The following is a 25,830-nucleotide window of genomic DNA, read 5'->3' on the forward strand; positions in this document are numbered from 1 at the left end:
AAGTATTTTTTTTTATTGAATACCTTTTCAAACAGAAAAAATATACCTATATTGTATTTTATGTTAATTATTTTTAAGGCATGGTATTTATTTTTATTATCTTATCGTTAGTACCACTAGATTTATTATGTATATGTAATGGGTCTTTATTTTATCAGGATCCATGGAACTTGAAAGCATGGGAAACTCTGACCACTCTTATGCAAGAAAACGCCATTATGACCACACCTATGCTATGAGTGCCGCAACGAATGAATCAAATGATGCTGTACTCGTACCGTCACACATAACAACTGTACCAGATACAGGTAATTTTATAATTTCTCTTTATCATCACATATCTCATCTCATAATAGTTTTTTAACGGTCATCATTGTTTTTACTCTTGGCCTAATACTGGCTGCAAAGCTTGTATTGTGTTTGAATCTTGGTAAGAAAATTTCTGTGTAATGAATATGTCTGCTTTTCTAAGATCAAGTAGGTACGCCATAGTAATACTATGGCGAACTGAATCTTAGTAATCGGACAGGACCTATTGATATTTTTACCAGCTGATATACTTGGATTGTCAATATTGTCATCTAATTAGTCAGTGATCCACAAGAAAATTCTCATTTAAAGCCTTATAAATATCTTATATATAGATGGTCAAGCAAATCTTGTCAGTAGAAAAAGGCGCGAAATTCAAATTTTCCATGAGACGATATCCCTTCGCGCCTACAATTTTCAAATTTGCCGCCTTTTTCTACTGACAAGATCTGCTTGACCAACTTTATATATATATATATATATATATATATATATATATATGTCATGCTAGGGAGGATGCAAGAGTTGAACAATTTACTTTTGCATTTTAGTGGGATTTCCGGGTTCTTCATAACCTCTTTCCATGACCAGTATTTTTTCCATGCAATACACACTCTGTTTTCTGTTTCCTTGTCATTCTGGTGTTCTGGAGGCAAGTCGACCGATGTCAACTCTAACAAAAATGACAACCAACCTTATTCTAAATCAAATTATAATAATAATAGTGTAATATGTTTGACTAGTATGACAAATTTGACAAATATTCAATAACATGACAAAACTGTACCATTTAAAAAAAAAAATTTAAGGTCGAAATAAAAGGCTATTTTATTTTATTTTTATTATTTTATTTATTTTATATATATATATATATATATATATATATATATATATATATATATATATATATATATATATATATATATATATATATATATATATATATATTATTTTTTATTATTGAACTTAATAGATGATTGGGATGATTTGTGGAAAGTTATCCCATACTTTTTATTTAAACTTTATTGCACAGTAAAAGTTGTACAAAAGGCGAACTTAATGCCAGAAGGCATTCTCTACCAGTTAACCTTTGGGTCAAACAGAGATCAAATAGTAATAGGTGCAAGAAATATATACATATATAATAAGTATAATGACTTAATTAGGAAAATAATTTATTTATGTTCCATTTTATGTTTTCAGCAGATGTTTCACTGGAATCCATGCCACCTATTGCGGGTCTGTCGATTGAGGCATCTCATCTAAATTCAGGTATGTACCAGTAATATTTACTCTCCCTCAGTCTATTTCTATAAATTTGTTGTTCCTGTCTAATTGTTGTGTAACTACACAATAAATAGATTGAATTCTCTTTTTTAATCCATCATTTATACACAAAATTAAATACTACTGGCAAACAAACAGTTACTATAATATGTGTATTTGTAAAATAAAAAATATATAAATCTTTTTCAGAGCGCGTCTCGTCTGCAGATCAAGCTTCCATTGCGGTTGTGGACCCGTCATTTGAGCAAACTCCACCGCAAACAGGTAACAATAACATGAATGTAAATCAGATCTTAAAGGGCTACATTTTTAGGACTGAGGCTGGCTAATAAGGTTCGCTCGCTTTAGCATCTAAGAACAAGACGTCCACTTATGCAGGCCAAGTATTGCAGAAAAAGTCCATCATAAATTTGTGACAGTTCATTTAATAAATGCACAATCATTTGTCTAAATATGAGGATATTTGCTCTATATAAGGATATTTGCTCTTCTCCTTCTTGTGTGCCTCATAGGTTAACGCTGGACTTGCTTTTTTTTACTAAACCTTCAAAAGTCAAAGTCAAAATATACTTTATTCATGGCCTAGCAACAAGCACTATATGAATGCATGCAACAAGCATTTATTTGTGTTTTATACATGAATATTTGTTATTGATTTACATTCATTTTCTATGTAGGTACAGTCACCTGCAATAAGATGTTACTCTTCGAAGGCCGCAAAAATATCTGACACGATCTTATTTGTAGAGCCATAAGAGTGTGTCACATATTTTTGCGGCCTTCGAAGAGTAACATATTATTGCAGGTGACTGTACATATATTCTATGTATTGTTTTCTATGTATAAATAAGTATTTATATATAATTATATATTATATATATCGTCGTCTATTACCCACAACACAAGCCTTATTGAGCTTACCGTCGGACTAGGTCGATTTGAGTAACATTGTCCTATAATATTTATTTATATATAAGTGCTTCAAGGGTTAAAATAACATCTAATACCTTTAAACGAGCAATTCATGTATATTTATTTATATATATATTTCGGGGATCTCGGAAACGGCTCTAACTATTTCGATGGAATTTGCTAGATAGGGGTTAAGGGGGGCAACAAATCAATCAAGCTAGGTCTTATGTCTGGGAAAATGCGCGTTTTAGAGTTTTTATATGTTTTCCCAGCGAATCTCGGTCGCCCAGATATTGTAACATTATAAGAGGGTACTGTACAAGTGTACAGTACATATATTACAATCTTTCTAGTTCTTTAGATACCTGGTTACCTGGCGACAAAACTTTTTATTCTGCTAGAATCTAGCACTAGATGAAACTGTATAAGATTTAGGGAATGAATATATTAATATATACGGACGCCTAGCCAGTCTAATGTCGACTTGCTTTACGAAGCTGGTGATTCTGGGTTTGAATCCCGACTGTTCTGTTTGAATTTCTGTCTAACAAAAATGCTAATAAATATTTATTTATCTAACATGTATTTAAAAATATATATTAAAAATTATTTTCAGTGGACGCCTCCTATACGGTCTCCGCTGATCAATCCTGCATCACGGTAGCAGACACATCAGTTAAGCAAATTTCATCACATGCAGGTAACAATAACACAAAGGTGCATCATAAATCTTGACAGGCTATATTTTTCGCGATATATCTCTCTCGTAACTAAGAGCAACACGTCCACTAGTACCGACCTAATTTTAGTAGCGGAGAAGCTAATAAGCTTTATTCGAATGAGTTCGATTTCCTAACAATGTTTTCCTTCACCGACAAGCCAGTTGTAATTTTATTGAATATCAAATGTAAATATTAATGTAGAAGCGCTGGTGGCCTAGCGGTAAGAGCGTGCGACTTTCAATCCGGAGGTTGCGGGTTCGAACCCTGGCTCGTATGAGTTTCGGAACTTATGTACAAAATATCATCTGATATTTACTAGTCGCTTTTCGGTGAAGGAAAACATCGTGATGAAACCGGACTAATCCCAATAAGGCCTAGTTTACCCTCTGGGTTGGAAGGTCAGGGGCCTATACCACGAAACTTACAATTACAATTTACAAGTGACAAGTTACAAATATGTATTTAGTACAACTAGGCATATCACAATATTTACAAATGACAAAATTTAATTGTAATGGAAAATTTATACAAATATGTAAATTGTCGCGACAAATCTACAATTACGCGTATCACCAAATATTACAATTTACAAGCAATTTTCCGGAAAATTTGACAACTTTGTAATTGACAATTGTACGTAAAAGATTTGTGTTACAACTAATTGTAGAAGAACCATACATATATGTGGAAATGTAAATAAAAGTTGACAATTCTCTCGGCGTGTGTGAAGAGCTGCAAGAGCATAATACAATGATTGTAGATCCATTCTACCGCAGTACTTTTTGTTTCGTTAATATTTTCAGTACCAGTGATAGTAGTAGCGAAGAAGAATTAGTTGTTAGGCCTGAGTTACACTTGTAAGTTTTACTTACGTAAGTAGGGACAAAGCTATTTGTTAGAATGAGATAACGATATTCATCTCTCATTCTGTAGTATAGCCGTGTCCCTACTTACGTAAGTAAAACTTACAAGTGTAACTGAGGCCTTAGGCGTCATAGGACGTACAGCGAAAGCATAAAACTGTAATTTTGTTTTGCATAAACATTTTCAGCCGATTTTAATGACAACTTAAAAAGATATACTATTTATGCTCGTAAGGTATTTTTAACGATAAAAATGAAATACTCTCAACATAAATGTAATAAATACAATTCTACGTATGTCACTATATTATTACATATTTGTATAAAAACTAAATTGTAATAAATACAATTTTACATTTGTCACAATTATGTATGTTATCTTGACATACCCTCTATTTTGTGTTACGGTCCTCAAATGCAAAATATTAGTAAATTGTAGAATTGTACATGTGACATATGTAAAATGACTGTGGTACGTATTTTTGTTTACAATTTAACAATATTGTCGAATTGTACACTTGTAAAGTTTCGTAGTATAGGCCCCAGATGGCAGTCGCTTTCGTAAAATTAATGCCTACGCCAATTCTCGGGATTAGTTGCCAAGCGGACCCCAGGCTCCCATGAGCCGTGGCAAAAATGCCGGGACAACGCGAGGAAGATTATGATGATCAAATGTAAATATTTATTACACAAATTCCAAGAAACTCATTTGTACGGGGTCCATACAAATGAATTTCTTAAGAGTTTGTGTAAGAAATATATATTATCCGTGCTACGGACTGAAAATCGTACGTCTTACCATGTGTGACATGTAACGAATGTTACTACATATTACGAAAAGGTTTTATATACATATTATAATATTTGATTTTAGAAAATGGTTTTAAATATTTTTTTTTGCATGCTTCCTACATGCAGTTTGATCCCTAAATTGTAATTGCAGGTATATATTTAATTGGCTATTGTTTATCACAAGTGTCTTCAATATTAGCGCTAATAGGCTCGTGTTTACCTAACTTAATTAAAACATTTTTAAAAATAAATTTCAGTTGTCGACTCCTCTTCCATGATCTGCGATGATCAGGCGTACATCACTGCTCCAGGGCCGTCAGTTGAGTCAACTGCGGTAAATCCAGGTAACAATATCATAATAATTAATAATACGAGTATGCTTAAAGTTTAAATCCAAGGCACATATTACTTCTTCATACTATTCTCATTTAATGGCTCCTCTACACGATGGGCCAGCGCCGGCCACTCCAAGGGACGCATTTATGCGTTAGAGGGAGCAAGTGATATTGCTATCTCATTCTACCATATGGCTGCGTCCCTTGGAGTGGCCGGCGCTGGCCCATCGTGTAGAGGAGCCATAACAAAACTTTTTACCGATTATATCGCGCAAAATGAATTCAAAATACATACCGTCGTTCCGAACAGAAGTTTTACAGCGTTGGACAAAATAGTTTTATTTTATGAGTGACTATCGCGGTAATCGAAGAATTTACTATACTCATTTGTAATTGAAAACAATATGAAGGCAATAAATATGCGCGTGAATTTAGTTTATTGAGTAAGATGACTGGGTACTATTATAGATGAAATGGGTTATTGCATCTTAAAGGCATATTCTTTTTCTTTATTATATATTCTTGCTCGCCCGTATATCTCGGGCTCTATCCCAATTAAAATGAACTCGTACAGTAAAATTAATTTTATTTACAGAACTCGCACGGGCGTCGGGTGTTCAAGAACAGAACACGAGAAAGGAACGGACTCCGAAATGGGCATGTCGCAAGCGACTTCGAGTTGTATCTCACGCCGATCAACTGTCGCCAGAGTGCGAGGCGTTGTACAAACACTACAAAAAAGCCAAAAAACAAGTGGACTACTTCAGACGAGCCAAGATGGCCTCTAAGTTGTCAAAAGAGGCTTCATTCAAACAATTAGTGGCAGGAATGAACTCTGTGGCAAGAAAATTTCTGTGGATGCAGATTAAACTCTGTACTACGAGTAAAAAAGGCAGAAGGTTTAGCCTAGAGGAAAAAGTTATCGCACTTTCAATTATGAAGCAAAGCCCAAAATGCTACAGATTCTTGCAGAGAATATTCATCCTGCCATGCAAAACGACACTTAATAAGTTGTTATTAAACGTAAACATTGAAGCTGGCATTAATACTCAAGTCTTTAATGTCATTAAACAAGAGGTACGTATCAATAAGAGCCATCTACTTATTCATTATTTTATGAGGTATCAAGTATTTTATTGTAAAAGGGATAAATAAAAGCAAGCGATGAATTTACTGTATTTTCAAACATTAGAAATAAACCATGCACTGCAGCTCGTGCCTGTGAGTTTCCTGGGGCTAAAGTACGAAATATACGAACATAATACGAAAAACTAGTGCCTGCTCCTATTAGTAGGATTATGTTATCAAATTCAACCCTAGGCTGCTTTAAGATGCAACCAGGGGCCCGTTTCTCAAAAGCTTGTAACTTGTAATACAAGTGGAAGTCCACTTCTAACAAAAGCTGTAAAAAAGTGACTTCCGCTTGTAATACAAGTTACAAGCTATTGAGAAACGGGCCCCTGGACGACGCTAAAATGAGCAAGGCCTAACATTGAAATTAACATTTGTTTTATTCTCAGGTCTGCAAATGGAATGAGGCCAAAAGAATGTGTTCCATAATATTTGATGAGATGAAGTTGGAGGCTGGCGTCCATTACTCACGGAAACACGACAATATTAATGGATTCGTTGAATTGTCTGAGAAGACCAACCACTTGGCCGACCACGCTCTAGCATTTATGATTAAAGGCGCGGTTCATAAGTGGCAACAACCGATGGCGTATTACTTCTCCGAAGGTGCCGCGTCGGGTCCGCAGATGAAGGCCATCATCAAGGAGATAGTGGCGGCCGTGTGCGAGACGGGGCTCCAGCCTATCGCTTTGATAAGCGACCAGGGGACTTCGTTTCAAAGCGCCTTCAAAAGCCTTCAAGAGGACACTAGAAGATCACAAATCATAGCAGGCCAGGAGACCGGTAAATATCTCGTACATATCTTAATTTCTTAGAAAAAAAAAATATTTATTTCTAGTTTCTTACGAAATTTTATTTGTGTTGAGTTAGACCAAGTCAAGTCTGCAACGATTTTGATAGCACACGCAGTGCAAGTGTTATTTATAGGTACGTCATAATTTTAGAGACGTACGACGTTTAATTTTTTTTAATAACCCTTGCACTGCGTGTGCTATCAAAATCGTTGCTTACTTATCTTTGTCCAACTCTATTTAATTTTATGAAGATTATATGTGTGGATGAAACTCCTATGACAGAACGGTTTTGAAACTCATTATGTAGTTCTACGCAGACCAGCTTGTGCTTCTTCACTTGAAATTGCGCTGATTTATCAAACCAAAATTAATGTTGTAATTTCACAATTTAAAATTCGTACCAAACAGTATAAAACGTTTTACATTAAGGTCGATAAATCAGTAACTTTAGGTTGTATTATTTAAGAAGAAGAAGAAGAAGAAGAAGAAAGACATTTATTCCATAAAACACACATACACAGGACAATAAGATGAAAGAAATATTTATATCATATATGTATTTTTTTTGTATATTTTTCAGATGACACTATACACTTAAATGGCCAAACCCTTAGTGTGCTGTATGACCCGCCACATTTGATTAAAGGAGTCAGGAATAACTTCTTGACGAAGAATATTGTAATGGAGGGCAAAGTGTCGAAGTGGCAGGACTTGGTGGACGTGTACCGCACCGACTGCGGCCACGCGCAAGCTCGCCTGCTGCACAAGCTCAACGACGAGCACATACTCCCGGAGAAAATTAAGAAAATGAAGGTATAATTGTTTATATAAGGGACTAAGCAAATTTTTAAACCCGATCGACAGGACGATAGATATCTATATTTATTATTGTCGTGTTTCAGGTGAAAAACTGTGTACGTGTTTTCAGTCAAACCATGGCAGGAGCTTTATCCTACACAGCTTCATTTTGTGAGTACATGTAATCAAATAATAATGTCTATCAATGTCCCCGGTACTTCATTAATTTTATACTAAGCAGATTTATTGGGTCTTGTGCGGTTGCTTCACGATGTTTACCTTCATCTAAAAGACATTGGTAATGAACGTACGTGTAAGTGTATGGCCTCCTAGCCTAGTCAGTAGTCCCGGGTTCGATTCCCGGTACGGGCATTTATTTGTGTGTTTATCGCGAATATTTGTACCTGAGTCATGATCATGAATGTTTTTAGGGTTCCGTACCCAAAGCGTAAAAACGGGACCCTATTACTAAGACTCCGCTGTCCGTCCGTCCGTCTGTCACCAAGCTGTATCTCATGAACCGTGATAGCTAGGCAGTTAAAATATTCACAGATGATGTATTTCTGTTGTCGCTATAACAACAAATACTAAAAAGTACGGAACCCTCGGTGGGCGAGTCCGACTCGCACTTGCCCGGTTTTTTTATTTATCTAAGTATATATTTTATTTTATGTATATCGTCGCCGAGCGCCCTAGTATAAGCTTTACTTATAGTTCGTTTTTTTATTTTAGCATTAGAAAAAGTCTACGAGATCTTGACGTGTCTTAATTGAAAAACCGGACAAGTGCGAGTCGGACTCGCCCATCGAGGGTTCCGCACTTTTTAGTATTTGTTGTTATAGCTGCAACAGAAATACATCATCTGTGAAAGTTTCAACTGCCTAGCTATCACGGTTCATGAGATACAGCCTGGTGACAGACGGACGGATGGACGGACGGACAGCGGAGTCTTAGTAATAGGATCCCGTTTTTACCCTTTGGGTACGGAACCCTAAAAACTCTTTTTAAAAATCAGTAACTATTATGAAAGCAAAATAATCTAAATAATTGTATATGATTCATAATTGTTACATATTTGCCGTGACTTATTTTTCAAAAGTGTTTTTCCAAGACATGTCAAGATTGTTTGACCTTTTTTCTAAAAACGATATTGTCCCCAAATGTTTATTATTATTAATATTAAGGGATATTTCTTACATAAGCTCCAAATCAGCTCATCAAATTTTAAAGATTATCCACTTACAAAAGACTTCAAATGTGAGCATCACGGTCGTAACAATAGACTGTAGAGTCTGTGCTCGTCGATGTATTGGGCCCAATACATTCCACGACTCTTCTATTTCTGAACAGACTTTATCATAAAAGAGAATTTGATGTACAGTTTCATAACGATATTTATAACATTTTCCAGCGCACTACGCGGACGGCACACCGGTGAGCGCGACGTTGGCCAACACGGCGGAGCTGGTGGCGTTCCTCGACGACCTCTTTGACAGCGTCAACGGTGCCAGCACCCACCACAAGCACACCAAGGGGAAGAAATTACGGACTGCTGTTACAGACAATTCTGAACATCACGTCTTCTGGGCGAAGGCCATACCAGTCGTCGAAAATATGAAACTACTCGATCATAATGGCAAAATGACCACAGTCCCGAGTTTAAGAAATTGGGTGACGACGTTAAAAAGTTTTCAAAGGCTGTGGCAGGTCATGAAAGATAAAAACATAAAGATAATGCGCCCGCGGTATTTTAATTCTGACGCGATCGAAAACTTCTTTGGAAGAGTACGGGCATACAATGCCAGAAATAATGACCCGACCTGCCACGCCTTTGAGTGCACATTTAAGTCATTACTTATAACAAATTTTATCAAATTTCATGAAAACACTTACAATTGTGAAGAAGACTGTGCTGAGCAAGTTATTAAAATTCAATCATTGTTTTCGCACACCGAAGAAACCAGTACAATGGACGAGAATACTGCCATATCGGTTGATTCTGCGCCTTCCTCATTTTCGACCTCCAACGATCGTGAGAACGGCGCAGAACAACTATTGGTTCAAGCCACACGGGAGCGTCTAGATGTACACTCACGGGCATATACCGCGGGATGGGTCACTAGAAAAGTACTGAAGATACTTGCTTGCCAAAACTGTGAAAAAGATTTAACAACAGAAGAAACAGATATCCATAAATGGATATCTAAGAGAGAGTACAATGTAATTAAAAAAAATAAATTGACCTATCCCTCGGAGCATGCTGTGAGGTTTTTTGGCAACATTGTCGAAAAATCAAATGAATATTTGGAACACAACGCGCATAAATCAAACATAAAAAAACAAATTACTCAAATTTTAATGTCCAAATATTCATTTGATTTTATCAAATGCGAAATTCACCGTGATTTGGCTAAGCAGACATTCATTTCTGTATCACTAACACTAAGTATTTTTAACTGGTGTAATACAATAAATAAAATTTTAAAAGGCACCGATGTGTCAAGATTGAATATTAAAAACTTGCCTCTTATGCAAGCACAGGCTTACAGGAAATATAAAAAAAGGTTTAGGAATAAATGATAACAAATATTACATTGTGCTTTCATTTAAAAGGTTATTTCAGTTTATCTGGGAAGATTCTGGATAAACTGAAATAACTTTCCCTATTAAAATAACCTTTTTATGAAATTATGGTAAAATATAATTTTGAAATTCCCGCGCTGTGGGAAGCGTAGAATTCAAATTCCTTGATTATTCCCGCCACTTGCATTTAAAAAAAAACAAACGTCAGTATCGAGTTGTACTGACCACAGATACTTAACGACTAAACCACAAGTAGGCCAGACGTTTGTCTGATACGTAGTATCTTCTTAGTAGTTTGTGGATTATATTCTCTGGATGGATTGATTGGATTGTATGGTTTCTGAACAGTCGCCCGTCAAGGTCGTGTCGAATAATCTTGCCAAATTAAATATTTTCAATAACTTTCTTCAAGCCATCTACTCTCTCTTTTTCACCAAGGAAATTTCGTTACAACGTTGCATGTACCTTTCATTTGCTTCCGTTTCAATGGTATTCTCTGAATTTGGAAGTAATCGCTGTGCTAGTGTTCACTCGGTCCATGAGAGGCATGAAAGCTAATGGCCGCCAAATTCTATCCACGAAACAGCTGATGTGCGTTGTTGTTTCTCAATTTTAAATTGGTATTTTCACGGGATTAACGGTGGCAAAGCACTTAGATGATACGTTATTCGTGTAATTGTTTTGTGTGGAATTCAGGGTTCGTGCAGTTTAGTTATTAATCTGTTTTAGTCGTGTACTGCGAGCGTATTTTATGTGGCTGGTTTTTTCAGATGTCACTGACCATACAACAAATAATTTTGGATGCAAAAAGACTCGCTGGTCGTCTTAAAGAACGCGAAACCGAATCGGATGCTTTGCTAACTGAAACTCAATCTGCATATCGTCAAATCCACACCATGAAACAGGTAATTTATTCTTATTAAGCGATGGAGTGTGGGATGATGCTAACATTACTGCCTAATAAGTAATAACTATTGTTCCATACGTTATTTATTCCACGTAGTTATAATTGATGAATTAGACTGATATTTTGTGTTACTACTACTACGAATTCCTATCACATGTTGGTATATCATTGCAAGCTGTAAAACAAACAATTATGCTGCTTTAACAACTTTAACATGTAACCTTATTATGGCTGATGATGTTGTTATGCTTATGGTGTTTTGATTTTTGGATAGCTAGAAGTTACCTATATTATAATTTTATGTTTATAAAATTTTGCCTAAACACAAAGACTTTCGTATCAAAATATTTATATTGAACTAATAATAGGATTATTTATATGCTACATCAGAGTTTACAAAGTTATTAATTATTTATTACAGATAAATTTTATCCATAGACAAATTTTATGTAAAAGCCCCCATCGCTTGCAAAAGCCCTAAAAACTGCCCTCATAATGATACTTAGTGGTATCTCAAAAAGAAATCATCATTATCCTTGCCTTATCCCATTTACTTGGGGTCGGCACATCTAACACTGGCACCATTTTTGGCGGTCTTTTGTCATATCCGGCGTCAAGCTGTGCGTCAGTAGATCTTTTTTGATGGTCGAAGCCCAGTTTGTCAGCGGTCGGCCCCTTCCCCTTGAGACCTCAGCACTTTCGGTGCTTACACTCTTTGTAATATGGTCGCTATGTTTTTTTTTTTTGGTATCTCAAAAAGAAATAATATTGATAATTGAATTATTCTTGTTCATAAAACTCGGGAAACCTTTGTTAAGGGGATTCCTGGCGACAATGACCTTCAATCTGAATCCCTTAGTTTTGTAATGTTTCAATAATAAAGCATATTCACCTATTGTTGCTTGCAATTATGAGTCACTTTTGTGACCTGACCACTCCCATACGTTGTCAGGAAATGACCTTTTAGACACATACAATTATGGCATGCAAATAATACTCTCAAACATTTTGTTTGTAGTACAAAGAAGAGGTTGATACACTGAACGAGGCTTCACGCGAACGCCCCCGTGGAGCACTTATAGCCAGCATAGAAAGGGAATCTCGCTTGATGAGGGATGTTCAACGTGAAAATGGGGAGCTTCGGGCTGCACTAGAAGATCACAGGCGGGCTTTGGAGCTCATCATGTCTAAATACAGACAGCACACGGAAAAGAGAGTGTGGGAGTCCAGAATAGACTTTACGGCAGCTGTCAATGAAAAACAGCAAGAGGTGAGTGCTATAGTAGCCGCAGTACCGACTGGGGCCTGAGATCATAAAGCCAACTTGGTTGGTCTTAAAGGCTCATTTAGATAGACAGTGCGAGAACTAGCATGCGAGCTTCATTATATTGCGTTTTTTGATTGGCGGCTGAATCGGATGTAACTTATAGTCCTCAATGTAACTAAAATCGAATACGAGTTCGCGCGCCGTTTAAATCAGCCCTAACAAAGGTAAAGGAGATAGCATTACGACCTCAGTCGTCAATTGGTATTGCGGTGAGTATGAGAGTGTTGTTTATGAGGTTATTTTGCTAACCAAATTTAATAAGAGACAGTTATATGTAGATGGCAAACATAGTATAATAATATAAGCAGTATTTGTTGTTACTAATAGAGTAAAACCGATATAGTAAACCGATTCTGCACCTTGGTTATCATGATCCTTTATTAGTATTTTTTTATTCTGTTGTAATAAGTTCCCTTTGAGTATTTGTGATTTATATATTATATCATTAGGGACACTGTTTTGGCTACTGTATTATTATGTACAATTGTAAGTTTTGTTTCATAATAAAAAAAAACTTAATGGATTTATTTTCTTTGATGTTGAAAAGTCACAGTCATAAGAATTGTTGGGAAGAGAAGTCATTTATTTTACATGGTCAATACCAGTGTACCATAAATATACCTATTATGGACTTAGTAACTTTACACAATTACTTATTTTCGCAGCTCATTCGTAAACAAGCAGAGAGAATCAATGAAATGACCAGTATCATGTACAAAGCTGTGAATATGGAGGAGAATGGTGAAATAAGGAGGGAGGAAGAGGTGTACCACAGGCTCATCACTGAAAACAAGGTAAATTCGTTCACAACAGATCTTTCTCAGTTGGGTCTGCTTGGCTATACAGGCTCGGGAGGAACGTTAAGGGATTTTAACGGTGTATTTACCTATGTAATGGTTTTTTTTAATTAGCAAGAATTAGCAAATAAATGCCTTACACACGCTTTATAAAACTGCGCAATCGGACTGTACAGTTAAACGTTACAATAAATCGTTTGGGTTTGTAGCCAGCTTTAAGTATACTCAGTCTATGGTCGTTTGGTAGTGATTTATTTTAAGAGCCTCCTAGCCTAGTCGGTAGTGAACCTGCCTACAAAAGCAGGAGGTCCCGGGTCGAATCCTGGTAAGGGCATTTATTTGTGTTTTCACAAATATTTGTTGAGTTATGGATGTTTTTTTATGTATTTATCTACTATATTATATCGTCGTCTAGTTGTGGGTCTAAGTCTATTCGTGTAAGATTGTTCAGTCAGCAGCAGAAGTTGCTAAGCGGCCGAGGTGTTCAAAATTACCTTGACACACTCTTATTCTCTTAACAATAAAGTCGCGTCAAGATCATTTTGAACACATGGCCCGCTTAGCAACTTCTGCTGCTGACTGTTCTATAATAGTTATTGATTGAATTGCAGGGGTTGCGAGAGATGCTGGACCTGTCGCGGCGGTACGGGTCGGACCGCGCGGTGGCGCCGCCCACCGAGGACAAGGACGTGCAGACGGACGGGCCGCCGCTGCACGCGTGACGCGCCGCGCCCGAGCCCGCTGCTGCTCCTCCCGCCACCCCCGCCACCGCCGCCGCCGCCGCCGCCCGCCCCGCCCGGCTCTGAGCCACCGAGGTAGCGCTCCAGCCAGTATACAACCTCTATCCTACTACTGCAGATAATCGAGTTACCGACGACGTATGCAGTTGAAGTATATTTTGTGTCTGTCGCTCCGACGGCGGCGCTGTGCCAGACGATCTGTAACGACTAACATGTTTAATTTTAAGGGCTTTGCGCGACTCGCGAGTCTCGCGACGGCGGCGGCGGCAACCATAGGTGGGAACGAAAGTTCCGATCGCTGTCTCGCTCCAACCTATGGTTGCCGCCGCCGCCGTTGCGAGTCGCGCAATGTCGTAGCCGAGCCGTAATACGCGGTAGGCCGATTTTAGAAATTTTCTTTTCTAATTACAATAGATTCAACTTTATGTAATCGTTAACCGTTTAGCAAAGTCACTTATTGGGTTTTCCGACATTACTAGAAGGTTACATAATATAATAGGTAATAGAAAGTCGTATCTTATTGACCTAGGCATATCTCACCTGACCATAACATGACAGTCCAGAAAACAAAAATGTATAATTAGTCTTGAAAATGCTCTGCCAAGTGAACTGTTAGACACCAGTCAAAATGTTCATAATAATTTCGTGGTTTTTAAACCATGACGACGATGGCGGAATCTCTGATGACGGTGTCGGACGGAGGCATAATTAAATTTATAAACAAAAATTTCTCCTAGCAATCTTCGATTGTATACGTCAGTCTCGGTTGTCTGTGATTTTACACACATACACAGATTTTTGAAAATAGGTCTTTTGACAGTTACATCACCATTTCACATTTTGCAAAAGAAAAGGAGTTACATAAATACAGCGAACTACATTATAGCTAACAAAGTGATTATGTTCTCCTTTGGTTGTATCGATGTTGAATATGACTAGAAGTAAATTTGTAATGTAAAATTTCAAGTTATCGCTCATGTTATATCTATCTATCTATTGAGAAACAAAGTTTCTTATAATTGTAAATTATAGTATTATCAATCTTTGAAATCACAAGTATGGCAAGTATCATGGTTTATTATACGGGGTGGGGCCTGGTACAGGAGCAAAAATTAAACACGTGACGTGACAGCAATGGATCTTTATACGACAATATCGTAGCTCGTTATACGTTCGTAGGGAACTATATATTTTTTTAATATAATAAACCACAATAACTATTTAAATCAATTTTGTGTATTTGTCTTTTTAGAGAGTAATAAAACTAAATATTTATTTTGTTCAAAGCAATATTTTTTTGGATACTACTCTATTCTATATAAATATGATACTTCTAAGGCCATCGATTAACCCCCTTATTCATAAAACTTTACGGGCCCAATTTAGTTAAATTGTGTTTTATCCCGTTCTTACATAAGTCAAAATAACAGATAAAGACAAACGATTATTAGCTAATTGAGGTTTGTAGCGCGTTTATGAATAAGGGGGTAAGTTGGTTGCACCTTCTTAGTCGGCAATTGTCTAAATTTGCATACAATTTGCACGTGACACTGGCGCAGATCCGCTGAGTGACCGAGATAGCACTACATACATACACATCACACCGGCGCGGCGCGCGGATCCGGACCAGTGTGACCGAACCGTGATAATCTGAAAATTCTGAAATTTCGTCATCGTTCCATCCACCTCTCTATAAAATAAAGTTTTTGCTCGTGCAACAGAACCCCCCTGGTATATACTGTTGAGTTAAATCTTGTTTTAGTACCTAGTAATAATTGAATAATGTGGTTATTCTGTTCATATTTGTCCAGTGTTAGCGTTTCTCTCGATTTTTTAAAACTTCTACCCAATGCAATTATTTTTTAATGTAACGGGTTTTTGTGCTCATGAGAAAAATCAAAATGTTAATTAATTACGTATACTTACAATACTCGATAAAAATTGTGTTAATTAAACGCTAATAATGAATAGAAAATTAGTTTAATTTAGATTATTTGGATATAGCGTTAATGAAAATACATAATATAGAAGGTCCTCTTTGTAATAGTACGTAGGTCAGTACTTTCTGGGACCCACTATCCGTAAACGTATGCGGATGTCAAATATATGATATTAAATTATAGCATCATCAAACAATTTATTTTCTTAAACTAGTCAAAAATGTACCCCTAATTTTATTGCATTTAGTGATCCAAAGGACTCAAGCCTTTTAGCTCTTTTTTTAGGGCTCGCCTCATCTCTTGACGCCTAAAAGGCTATTTAGCTCTTTAGCCCCCGAGCCTAATTCTATTTAAAAGCTCTTGGGGCTTAATAAGGTTATTAGCCCCAAGAGTTTAGGATCTTAAATAGAACTAGGCTCGGGGGCTAAAGAGCTAAATAGGCTTTTTTTTAGGGGCTTAATAAGGTTATTAGCCCCAAGAGTCTAGGCTCGGGGGCTAAAGAGCTAAATAGGCTTTTAGCCTTTTAGGCTTCAAGAGATGAGTCGAGCCCTAAAAAAAGAGCTCCAAAGGCTCGAGTCTTTTGGATCACTAGGTGCATATGCATTCAGACTATACCATCGCCCACACTGTTAACTGTCAATCGGTAAACTAAACCTTATGCCTTTTGTAATAGGGTCCACCGATGTACAGTGAATAGTGTTGCTGTTTGTACTTAACTGATGTTGTCACACTTTCAATATCAAAATTCATGAATCCTCTTTGAAATAATTATCCCAGAATGATGCAGAATGTGAATCATAAATAATATTTAGAATGTGATGGTGATGATTGAGTGATTATTGCGAAATAATTAATTACCTAAAATATGCAATATTTTTTCATGCGGCTTAGTAAGGTCAGCTTTTGATGTTAGAGACATTAAAGTAGAAGGACGAAAGTAGGGACTCTTATAGGACGACGTAGTAAGGTTTCTGATCCATGTGTCTGCGCTTTCTTTCCGCATTTATAGTTTTTTTAGTTGTCCGACTGTTGTTTTTTCTATCCTTCCGACATTAAAAAAAAACACATACTTATAGCTTTCATCATTTTCCCCAGTGGCATAGACAAATAAAAACACATGGTAATGAACGCCGTCCTTATTTTTAACATCACGTTGGCATTAGTATCTATCTACCTTTCAGATAGTTACTATTTCGAATGACATTTGCTACGAATCTTATATATAATAGGTACATACCTTAACTTTAGTGCGTTAGTTAAGGAGTTGGCAAAGCCAAAATATAATATTATTTAGACCCAAAAAGTACGCTCGTATAATCAAACCGACGTGTGGGTAAATAGTATTCTCTACATTAGACGTAATTGATATGAAGATTAAATAACTGTTGATTTAATTTCATTTAGAATAATATGATAATTATATCTAAAATTCAAGCCTTTTCAAAATGTTTAATATATATTAGGAACTAAATTCGAGTATCTCAGTTCAACAACTTAGTGCACCATTTCTAGGGGCTGCTCCAGACAGGTTAACTGACTAATATATAATTAATTTTTTTGGCATTTGAAATTTGTATTATTTAACTAAGGAACCTAAAATTATTTTGTTGCAGATAAATAGCACAAACTTACGTAATAATTGTACCTACAATAGAAAGAGTCGTGTTAAAAATAATTGCATAAGATACCAGTAAAGGCCAGAGCACACCGGCTGCGTGTGTGTAGACGTGCGTGTTTGAGCTGCGCACGCACGTGTCACGCAAGCGGTATGCCGTCTCTCATAAGGATTTGTATATTACAACGCGCACGTGCACGACTACGCACACGCACCCGGTATGCACAGGCCTGTACGGCGGCACTCCCATCTCTATATAATTACTTAAATAAATGTAGGTATCGTGGCTATTCTCATAATATAAATGAAAGCGGAAAGAGAAGAGTCGTGGAATGTATGGGGTCCAATACATTCCACGACTCTTCTCTTTCCGAATAGACTCTATAGGTCAAAATCAGAGCGATGAGTATTTCACGATCGGCAAAGATTCATTGATTGTATAAGAAGTGTAAAGTACCCAAAGACAAATTCATTTGATAGCTTAATATAGATGGCATTGTACGGCTTCATACATTATGCGGTAACTCTGGTTGTCAGCCGGGCTAGCACATGATTGGCACGACAGTATCTCGCGGCGAGATAGACTACCCGTCCCTCTTTTAATAACATAGTTGGAAAAAGACGGCTAGTCTATCTCCCCGCGAGATACTGTCGCGCCAATCATGTGCTAGGCGTACAGAATATGACTATTTAAATTTCAGTTACCGTTACCACAAAACTTATGGCGACGTACAGCGCCATCTAGTTGAACTATCAAACTCAGTGATACGAATTTTTCGTGGAATTTAGACAACTTTGCTATCGGTTTGCCATCGTGGTATAAAAAAAAGTAGAATTTCAAACACAATGTTTATTGTTATATGAATTAATAAATGAAATGAATGAAGTAGCTACCCGTCTCAACTGGCTGGAATGTAGTTATGTAGACAGCGGCAGTATTAATTATGAGCACAAATAAGGTATCTTATTATTGCGTCGGCCAAATATGTACAATCAGCATCAAAAAGATAGCGACGGCCAAAGTGACCAAATGTATCGTAACACCATTACCATAAATAATAAAGAAATGTGCCAATATTTTTAGTCATATTGGCCACCACTATCTATTTGATGCTCACTGTAGGTATCAATATATTAGGTCATTACCTATGAAATTGGCGTTTTGTTCGGAGAATTTCAACGAAACACGAATTTCCATACAATTAATTTTGCGGATATTTTTTTGATGGCTAATTCAAACCAAACAAAATTTTTCTAGTAATTTTTGACACCTTTAAGGTATGTTTTCAATATCTCCATTTCTTGAAAATTGGTACCATTAGAAAAATATAAGTAATTTTAATACTCGAACCGACAGCACATGAAAAGACCTATTTTTAAGGCTTAATTCTGAACACTTAACAATAAAAAATAACAATTAATTGCTGTCAAGCAGTTTGGCGAAATCATATTGTAGTTTTATTGTAATTGTGTATGTACTTTTGTAAAAAAAAAAAACTAGGATCAGACTTATATCTATGAACAAAAACGCCAATTTCATAGGTAAGGACCCAATAATATGTATATGTACTCTTGAATCTATAAAAAATCGTTGTCCACATCACCTGATTGAAATTGTCAACTCAAGAATGTGTATATTATTATTTCTATTTAGTTACTCATTTAATATTACAGTAGCATTTAAAATTTTACTTGTTTAGACATAATTTAAAACATTTGATGGCAGCCTGGGCGTATAAAGGCTTGCATACACTAACCGCCCAAACTATACTCGGCGCAGCGTAAGAATCGATATTTGACAGTAATGAATTGAGCCTTATATATATAAAGCTAAGGCTATCAGTTAAACCATAGGTCTTAGCTTCATTTATAAGGGTAAATTTATAACTGTCAAATGTATAGCTTTCATACGTTGCGCCCACTATAAGGCCCAGCCCGCTGCCCAAAGCCATGGGTCCGTTTGGCCCTAGGTAAATATGCCCCTACCCTATTATATCAAAATAGAGGTGGGATTTAAATCATTAGTTACTCATATTAAACATACTTGTTATTCGCAAGTGTAAGGGTGGAATCACATCTATTATAGTAGACCCAAACCAAACGGACGACCGGGGTCGTAAAACTTCTCATTCGCGCTCGCGTAGACGAAGGTAGGGTGAGAGAGATAGAGATATGAAGCTGGTCGTCCGTTTGGTTTGGGTCTACTATAGCATCGAGTCGCATTTTAATATACAGCGTGACCTTAGCCATTGGACTAACCCTGAAATCCCACGTAGGGTTACTTCTAAGAAATGTTCTAACGGTAATATTTTTTTAATTATAGATCAAAAGATAAAAAAATAAATTTTCAAACAAAAGTTATTTCCAATAATCGACAACAAAAAGAAACATACTGTATTAATAATCATTGGCAGTGCTTTTGACAATTTGTTTGAAAATGTGGAGCAATGATGACATTTGTCAAAAGTCAGAATCTTACACCCTGTATATGTACCATCGCCCACACTGTTAACTGTACATCGGCGGACCTTATGCCTTATGTAATAGGTCCATGTACAGTTAAGACTGCTGCTGTTTGTATACGATAAATCGCTCGTTAGTATGAAAATGCGTACGCATGCTTGCAGCTTTCCGATGCGTACGTGTCTATGTCTAAATCTAGATCTATGTATGTAGCTCAATGCTGATAGATGTGATTCCACCTTAAAATGTACGATATTACCTCATTTGCTTATGCGTGGGAAGTTAAATATACACAAACAAATAAACTAGATTAAATTTTAGATTGTTAATTGTACTGTAACCTTAAATGCATATTCGGTTGTCTTGAGGACATTTTGTTAGACGTAATTATTTAAATTTGACGAGTTAAGAATATTGTACTCTATAAAGACTTTTATCCTGTTGAAATTCACATGCCCTTTAATGAATCAAAAATTGTGTTATAAATTCATCCCATTACTTATAAGAGATAAGATTTATTAGATGTGACGTACAGTCGGTGCCCTAACTTAAGTATCCACATTGCTATACAACACCTATAGCTAGTATAGTTAGGTACAAGCAGCAACACTCCTAACTGTAAATTAGTGGACCTTATTACAAACGGCATAAGATCTACCGATGTACAGTTAACAGTGTGGTACTTAAATTTGGGCACTGGTTAACTGACGTCAAAATCGTCAGATAACTGGTATCGTCTTAGGTCGTCCCATTCGTTTTTCGTCAAGTTCTTAAATTAGTCCTATTCTGCTTTCGTCACTCATTCTACATTGAAAGCCACCGACGATTGTGACGAATGTAGAATGAGTGACGAAAGCAGAATAGGACCAATTTAAAAACTTGACGAAAAACGAATGGGACGACCCAAGACGATACCAGATAACTGTGTGTTGGTACAGCCACGATTTCTTTTAACTCGCTTATTGACGAGTGGAATCCGGGCTCACACGACACTAAGTAATGGGGTAAATATTTTATAAATACCTATAGACATGGGGTTCTTTATAAGTGGTAACAAAAGAGAGTGGTAACTTGTACCTATGTGTAGATATTTTTACTGAAAGCAATGATAGAAAATATAAATGTACTAGTTTTTTCTGCTGTAGGACAACACATATAGAGCAAAAATGATAATAAATGTATCTGATAATATTAAAAACATTTAAAATTGCTATAATGACTTTGATTGAGGTATTCTCCGATTGCTGTTTCATTATTATATTTTTTAAGTTAATTGCGAGGTCTACAGCTCACAGGCCTTTACTTTACACTTCAGTACAACTGCATGAAATAAGATCTATTGATGATGATGAAAATATCAAAACAATTTTCGTTTACCTACAGACAAAGAGAATAGATAGTATAGAGGGGTCCTGTCATAGTAAATTTTGTAGTCACAGTAAATTTACTGCCATCTATCAACACACGACTAAAACTCAAAATGAAAATGGATAAAATTATAAAAAAAATGTATATATATGGATAAATGATTTTATAATTTTTATATCATTATGACCCATGTCCATTCACTGATATCTGTGTTAAAATTGTTAAATATGAAACGGTGTCGTCACGCCATCTAGCCGAGTATAGGCTAAAGGTCCGAGAATGACTTTTTTGATTTCCGAGCCACGTTTTTTCCTTAGACTTTATTCATCTTATACGAAGTTACATATGTCTTTGCTACAGATGAAGTTTGAGTGACGTCATTTTGTGACTCCTCCCTTCCCCTTGTCACAACATGTCACATTTTGTCGACCCGCTCCCTCTCCCTAAACGTATGACAAATATTGTTAAAATACTTAATATTTCATTGTAATGAAACAAAACAACATTTACAGAAAACATGTATTCTCTTATGATCTTATGTCACACCACATTCACCCATATACAGTACTGTCTCTAATTATGCATCTCGGCAATCTGTCTCTTCTGCTACAGAGAGCATTCAAAGGGAACAAGTGGCATAGGGTGGTATTCCAAATGTCCAATGTGTATTTTGTCTCGTATTTTGCTTAATGAGAGAGTGTGACACAATGACATTGGACCAATATATTGGACAGATGGAATACCACCCATACATATTACCAGTTATTAATATGAAAGAGGTAGTCTAAGACACATTTGTGTCTAAACTTTGACAGTTGTAGAGTTAGACCAAGAAGTCTGCAACAATTCTGATAGCATACACAGTGCAAGTGTTATTTATACGTCATAATTCCATAGAAGTTTGACGTTTAAAATAACACTTGCACTGCGGGTGCTATCAAAATCATTGCAGACTTATCTTGGTCTAACTCTAGTAGATATTACTGTACGGCCCCATACATTATACGTGGTAGCTCTGGTTGTTGAAAGTTGACATTTGACAATTCAGTTACAACAAAACATATATTAAGGGTGCAGTATAGTGTCATGTAGTTTAGCTGACTTGGAGGCAAATGTTTTCTTACTCTTTACATCTGATCCACAATCAATAACTCCTTGAATATACATATTTGAAAGGCATATGTGCCGAGGTGTATAACTATCCTAGTACTTTACTGAGATACTTTAAAAGCAAAGTTGCAATGTTGATCACACTCTGGTCTGGGTGTACTCGGTTGGGAACCGGAAGGAGTGGAATCCGAGGGCCATGATGTTTGGCAGCAACCCTGCATTGGGGATGATGTTCCATGACAGCGTTAGTGTTACATTGTTATGGCCCCTGAAAACATACAACATTGTGCATTATTATTTGGAAGAATTCCAATCTACTATCCTTACTATATGTCTGACTTTTTTCTTATAGCAGGTTGAAGAACTTATAATTTAATGTTACATAAAATAATATTGTCTAGAGATCTTCATGTTTCTAATCTTATAGATTTGTAGTAACCCACATAAACCAAAAGTTTGAAATGTGATCTATCAATTTTCCAGAATACATTCAAATGGGAACATTAAATAAAGAAACAAGTTAAATGAGAATCTGAGTTGAAAACAAAACTTATTCTTTGTATTTTAAAAACACAAGAAAATTTCAATTTTCTACCTAGTGCTAATGGTTCTTAAGATAGAGCCAGTTGAAAGACAGACAGCATAAGATTAATAACAGGGTTCCAATTCTCAAACTTAGGATATGGAACCCTATAAAGGTGTCTTGTCAAACAAACAAATCATTGTTATCAGATTAGAATCCAAATAGATTAAGAGCTATTTCTGTTTTTTATAGGAATCAGATTCTTATTGCTATAATTTTACTTTACGATATATATACCTAGTATATTTTTACAAGTCTTACTTACTTCAAGCCTTTACCATCATCCCAGAAGTAGTACTTCGTGTTCATATTTTTGAAGTCAAGAACAGCATTTTCTCCTCTAAGAATAATTTTGTCCCATAGTACAATTTGGTTGAGCTCATTATTGGGAGTAATGTATTCGGCTGTGAGGTACAAGAATAGCTGTTTCACGTTCCAGTTGAACAAATGGGACAGATCAGTCTTCAGATCGAAAGTAAGGAAGCCTAGATCATTTCTCTCCCTAGAAACTCCATAATCCGGCACGTTCTTGCTGAAATAAAATAAATATTCAACGGTGTTAAGACTTCTTAAAATAATACACATGTTACAGCAATGTATATGGATAATTTTACTTACACGACTACTTTTACTGTGTTCATTTGGGCATTCGTCCTGTAATCCACAGTTAATGTAGATAGAAAACATAAGAAAGTTAAGCATGCTAGCACGCTAAGTGTATACGTTAATATAGCGTTTCCTCTCGTTAACACTGAATACATTTTTGCGGTTTAAATTAATATTTAATAAATACAAATTTCTTTTAGCGGTGGCTACAACGCTAACCTCCGCAACAACTGTTTGACGTTTCGGGACACGTCAATTGTAAACGTCACTAAAGTGTGTTCAAAAACCATTCATAAACATATTTTCTGAAAAAGAAAATAAAACCGTGTCTTGACGCGTAGTAGGGTTAAGTACATTATGTTGATATCAAAGAATATAATACTCACTAGGAGGTTGATATAGTCAAACCGATTTGTCAGTTCAGTTCAGTCAGTAAGAACCAGGAAAACTATACTCATCCTTTGCTTTTGGGTGCTAGTACTAGTGCAAGACAAAGATAGTATGATTCTCTCTGTCTATGATTGAAATGAGACAGTCCTTTGATAAACTATACAAAGAATATTCACTCACTAGAACTCAATACCGTCTTTGTTTTATAGTCGTAACAGACTACCGCACCGCACCGCAGAGAGATATCTCTTTATCGCTATCACTTATGGGTGCGGCGCACCAAGGTCGCGGTGCGGTGCGGTAGTCTGTTACGGCTATAACAGACGGGCGTACCGGACCGCGACTTTCATCCTGTTAGTATTTATTTTTCTCGCTCTTACTAGTAGCTGCGTCCTTAACGGACGTACAGCGGGTCACCTTCCACTCGATCGAACAGGCCTTGGACCGGACCAAGTTCGCGGTCTGGTACGCTCGTCTGTTACAGATTTTGACTTAAAGCCCGCTCCACACTCGTGCGCGAATATCTGCGTAATCGACTCCACACTCGTATTCGCGGCTTCGCTCCGCGATTCGCGCACGAGTGTGGAGGGGGCTAGGGCTTAATAATCCCGCCTTCGGAAGGCGAACAATCGGCCGCGACGTCGGTGCCGCCGTCAGTCCCGAGGGGCCTGCCGCGAAAAACGAAATTGGCAAATAGCGGGGATCTTTCTCTTTTACTCCAATGAAGGCGTAATTAGAGTGACAGAGAAAAATGCCCGCAGTTTGCGAACTTCGATTTTCGCGGTTACAGCCCCGAAGCCCCCTCCAGACTATGCGCGTGAGTCGCGGGCGAAGCCGCGAATGCGAGTGTGGAGTCGATTTCGCGGTCTGCGAAAATCGACTCCACACTCGCGTTCGCGGCTTCGCGCCGTGATTCGCGCACGAGTGTGGAGGAGGCTCGATATCGGGCCAAAAGATCCTTTTCCGTTTCACGAAATATTATAAAAATTAATAATATTTTTTAGATTAAAGGCCCCTGTACACAATGTTATGGGCCATCGCCGGCCACTCCAAGGGACGCATTTATGCGTTAGAGGAGCAAGTGATATTGCTATCTCATTCTACCGCATGGCTGCGTCCCTTGGAGTGGCCGGCGATGGCCCATTGTCTACTGGGGCCTTAAGAAATATTGTAAACGGTGTGCTACTGCAAAAATATTAAACAAAGTATTTTTTATTCTTACGCTCTTATAATTCGTGAAACGGAAAATGCTTGCTCGGGCACGATGTCAAGCCCGCTCCACACTCGTGCGTGAATCGCGGCGCGAAGCCGCGAACGCGAGTGTGGAGGGGGCTTGAGAGGGTTTACCGCGAAACACGAAAATTTAAATTTCGTAATCTACCTCTCTGTCGCTCCAATATGCAATAGTGATAGAGGGACAGATAATGAAGTATCGATTTTCGTGTTTCGCGGTAAGCC

At 36.9% G+C, this 25,830-nt stretch overlaps 2 protein-coding genes and 1 long non-coding RNA gene across 4 annotated transcripts in view; 2 read left to right on the plus strand and 1 right to left on the minus strand.

The window, feature by feature from the left end:
* Window positions 1-25,830, plus strand: part of LOC134806522 (uncharacterized) — a 383,826-nt gene that overhangs the window by 1,294 nt on the left and 356,702 nt on the right. The window lies entirely within an intron of this gene.
* On the plus strand, window positions 10,915-14,330 carry LOC134806262 (FGFR1 oncogene partner 2 homolog). 2 transcript variants are annotated; one of them, XM_063779492.1, is made up of 5 exons: window positions 10,915-11,117; window positions 11,297-11,431; window positions 12,452-12,703; window positions 13,426-13,554; window positions 14,169-14,330. In XM_063779492.1, the coding sequence occupies exons 2-5, from the start codon at window positions 11,297-11,299 to the stop codon at window positions 14,277-14,279; spliced, it is 627 nt and encodes a 208-aa protein (XP_063635562.1). In that variant the 5' UTR covers window positions 10,915-11,117; the 3' UTR covers window positions 14,280-14,330. The 2 variants fall into 2 exon arrangements, with proteins under 2 accessions (XP_063635562.1, XP_063635561.1); XM_063779491.1 differs by having other exon boundaries at window positions 10,919-11,223; window positions 14,169-14,326.
* LOC134806519 (signal peptidase complex subunit 3) lies at window positions 22,189-24,234 on the minus strand. The gene is made up of 3 exons (XM_063779818.1): window positions 23,995-24,234; window positions 23,642-23,908; window positions 22,189-23,061 (listed from the first exon to the last, which is right to left on the minus strand). Exons 1-3 carry the CDS (start codon window positions 24,135-24,137, stop codon window positions 22,932-22,934), a joined length of 540 nt encoding a protein of 179 aa, XP_063635888.1. The 5' UTR covers window positions 24,138-24,234; the 3' UTR covers window positions 22,189-22,931.

This window comes from Cydia splendana, chromosome 3 (genome assembly GCF_910591565.1).
Source record: "Cydia splendana chromosome 3, ilCydSple1.2, whole genome shotgun sequence".
NCBI lineage: Eukaryota > Metazoa > Arthropoda > Insecta > Lepidoptera > Tortricidae > Cydia > Cydia splendana.

Bases quoted from the DNA above. Each gene is read 5' to 3' on its own strand.
- LOC134806519 (XM_063779818.1), bottom strand. From the start codon at position 24,137: ATGTATTCAGTGTTAACGAGAGGAAACGCTATATTAACGTATACACTT. The intron at 23,909-23,994 runs GTAAGTAAAATT...ATTTTATTTCAG, and splicing joins AACACAGTAAAAGTAGTCGT to CAAGAACGTGCCGGATTATG. The intron at 23,062-23,641 runs GTAAGTAAGACT...GTATGTTTTCAG, and splicing joins GATGATGGTAAAGGCTTGAA to GGGCCATAACAATGTAACAC.
- LOC134806262 (XM_063779492.1), top strand. From the start codon at position 11,297: ATGTCACTGACCATACAACAAATAATTTTGGATGCAAAAAGACTCGCT. The intron at 11,432-12,451 runs GTAATTTATTCT...TTTTGTTTGTAG, and splicing joins AAATCCACACCATGAAACAG to TACAAAGAAGAGGTTGATAC. The intron at 12,704-13,425 runs GTGAGTGCTATA...TTATTTTCGCAG, and splicing joins TCAATGAAAAACAGCAAGAG to CTCATTCGTAAACAAGCAGA.